The 3,209-nt window shown below is 52.7% G+C and overlaps 1 protein-coding gene across 1 annotated transcript in view; it reads left to right on the top strand.

Moving 5' to 3' along the window:
- The window catches only part of FBN3 (fibrillin 3), a 65,440-nt gene that overhangs the window by 15,838 nt on the left and 46,393 nt on the right, over nt 1-3,209 (top strand). The window contains exons 19-22 of the mRNA XM_008580025.1: nt 392-511; nt 605-742; nt 870-920; nt 1,199-1,324. Coding sequence (XP_008578247.1) covers nt 392-511; nt 605-742; nt 870-920; nt 1,199-1,324 — 435 coding nt within the window. The remainder of the gene's footprint in view (nt 1-391; nt 512-604; nt 743-869; nt 921-1,198; nt 1,325-3,209) is intronic.

The raw sequence follows: 3,209 nt of genomic DNA, 5'->3' as shown, positions 1-3,209 counted from the left end.
TTGCGATCCCGTTACCGGTCAGTAAAAAAGACAAAAAAGGAAAAAAAAAAAAAAAGAATTGAGTTGAATTATAGACATCCAGTTGGTGTTGGAGAATTGGTCAGTGTGGGGGAAAAAACTGACATATCTGGTCACAGAAGTGTTCTGTGCTGTGTTGGGGGTGATAGCAAGAAAAACAATTTGGTTTTTCCTGTCTCTTATGGTGCACACACAAGACTCACAGAAAACACACTCATAGGCACATTTGATTTCCAAACCCTCTGCCTGCACACACGTGCACCTGGCACACCCCAAGCTGCTGGCTGCAGCAGCCCCCTGGGGAGGAGGGGTCCCTGGCCAGGTGGAGCTCCCCCTGCTGCAGCTCTGAACCTGATGGGAGCTGTCCCCACAGACATCGACGAGTGCCTGTCCAGCCCGTGTGTGAACGGTGTGTGCCAGAACCTAGCTGGGTCCTACACCTGCGAATGTGCCCCTGGCAGCCGGCTGGGGCCATCTGGAACCATGTGCCTAGGTAAGAAGCCCTGAGCCCCACGGAGTGCCAGAAGCTGGGCATCTGCGGGTTGTGGGCCCAGCAGGTGAGACAGGTGAGCTCCCTTCCCCCCAGACAGCACCAAGGGCACCTGCTGGCTGAAGATCCAGGATGGCCACTGCGAGGCGAACCTGCAGGGAGCCACTCTGCGGTCTGAGTGCTGCGCCACCCTCGGGGCTGCGTGGGGGAGCCCTTGCGAGCGCTGCGAGATCGGTAACACCCTCCTCGGGGCCTCGCAGGCATGACTACTGTGCCCATTGGAGGCACCGGGATGGAGCAGGTCCCCAGGGCTGGCTGGAGAGAGTGACCTCTCTCTGCATCCCCCTTCTCCCAACCACAGACCCTGCCTGTGCCCGTGGCTTTGCCCGCATGAAGGGTCTCACCTGCGAAGGTAACTCCCTGGTCCTCTCTGGTCTTTCCTCCCCCACCTCCCAAGTCCACATACAGGCAGGTGCATGTCACCAGTGCTGCCTGGGGCCCCTCCCTGGAGTCCTTCGAGATTCTGACAGAGAATCCCCCTCCCTGATACCCAGTCTCCCTGCCACTGTCCCTCTGCTACTTCCCTGAGGGCAACACGGGCTTCCTGAGAACCCAGGTAAGCGGCCAGCCTGTGTCCTCCCGCTCCTGGGAGCCTCCAGCCCTGCCCTCTCCTTACCTCCTGCTGCCTAGATGTGAACGAGTGTGAGTCCTTCCCTGGGGTCTGTCCCAACGGACGCTGCCTCAACACCGCTGGCTCCTTTAGCTGTGAGTGTCCCGAGGGCCTGACGCTGGACGCCACGGGCCGACTGTGCGTGGGTGAGTCCAGGCGAGGTCCCCATGCAGGACCACCTGCCCTTCCTTCATTTTCTCCACCCCTAGTGACTAGAAACCTCTCCTAGAGATAAGAGGGATTTAGGGTGTCTCCTAGGACTCTCTAGCTTCTGCTTACGAAATACTGTCTACAAGGCTTGTTTATTTTCTCCCTCTCTTTTTGTTTTTGTTTTTGGCAGCTGGCCGGTGCAGGGATCCAAACCTTTGACCTTGGTTTTATAACACCACACTCTAACCACCTAAGCTAACCGGCCAGCCCTATTTGGAATAATTGTACACGTCTATTTTTTTGACAGCTGGCTGGCACAGGGATCTGAACCCTTGACCTTGGTGTTATAACACGGCATTCTAACCAGTTGAACTAACCAGCTAGTCCAATGCTTGCTTGTTCTCTCTGTTTACCAATAAAGTTTACTCAGGGTGGATTTGAGCGTGAAACATCTTAGTGTTAAGGTGCACACGGGAGCCTCTGGCCTTGCCTGGGAGTCTCCCTCCATTGCCAGGGCTCAAACACTCACCCAGAGTGGTTGACCCTTAAGCTCAAAGGCTCTGAAGTATTTTTCCCCTTAATGAGAGTTTCTTGACCTTATCAGTGTTGACAGCTTGGACTGGACATGTCTTTGTNCCCTTAATGAGAGTTTCTTGACCTTATCAGTGTTGACAGCTTGGACTGGACATGTCTTTGTCGTGGGGCCTGTCCTGTGCATTTAGCAGCATCCCTGGCCTTTGCCCACTTGATGCCGCCAGTAGTACCCCTTCAGGTGTGACCATTACTGGTCTCAGGGGTCCCTGGGAAGCCAAATTGCCACAAGTTGGGAACCGTCCTTCCAGATATGGCTTTCTCCCTTCTCTGAGTGGGATATTTTATTTTCCCGTTCCTTGTGCTTGTTCAGGCAGGCTCACTGGTCTGCTCCGGCCATTTCTCAGCCAAAAGCATATGTCGGCGAGCAGGTAGGGCTCTGTATTATTCCATCAGTGTTTCCTCCCATAGTCCCATCAGCCCATTTGTAGCCCCCTTGTTGGCATCTCCAGGATTAGCCAACCTGAAGGCAGGCACGTGGGCCCTGATGATCCCTCTCAGTGTTTGAAAAAAGAAGACTTTATTTTGAGGGTAGTTTTAGGTTCACAGCAAAACTGAGAAGGTACATGCAATTCGTGTGTATCGCCTGTCCCCATGCACTCACAGCCTCCCCACCGTTGACGTCCCCCTGCAGACAGGTACGTTTGTCAATCAGTGAACCTCCAATGACATGTCATTATTGCCCAGATTCCACAGTGCAGCTTAGGGTTCACTCTTGCTGTTGTACATTCTGTGGGGTTGGACAAATGTGTGACGACATGCACCCACCATTCCAGCGTCATACAGAGCACAGGTGGTCCCTGACTTACGACAGCTCACCTTACAATTCTTCAACTTTATGATGGCATGAAGATGACACCCATTTAGTAGAAACTGTAGTTCGAGAACCCATACAATGCCTCTATTTTTCAATACGGTATTCAATAAATCACATGAGCTATTCGATGTTTTATTATAAAATAGGCTTTGTTAGATGGTTTTTGCCCAACCGTAGGCTAATGTAAGTGTTCTGAGCATGTTTAAGGTAGGCTAGGCTAAACCATGGGGTTCGGTAGGTTGGGGGTATTAAATACATTTCCAATTTATGATATATATGTATATATATTTGTCCTTTTTGAGACCGGCCGCACCGCGCTCAGCCAGTGAGTGCACCGGTCATCCCTATATAGGACCCGAACCCGTGGCGGGAGCGACGCTGCACTCCCAGTGCCACACTCTCCCGAGTGCACCAGGGGCTCGGCCCCAATTTATGATATTTTTGACCAACAGTGGTTTTATTGGGCGTAACCC

This window comes from Galeopterus variegatus, unplaced genomic scaffold, assembly GCF_000696425.1.
Source record: "Galeopterus variegatus unplaced genomic scaffold, G_variegatus-3.0.2 Scaffold2002, whole genome shotgun sequence".
Classification (NCBI taxonomy): Eukaryota; Metazoa; Chordata; class Mammalia; order Dermoptera; family Cynocephalidae; genus Galeopterus; species Galeopterus variegatus.
This window is presented reverse-complemented; position numbering and strand designations above follow the sequence as displayed.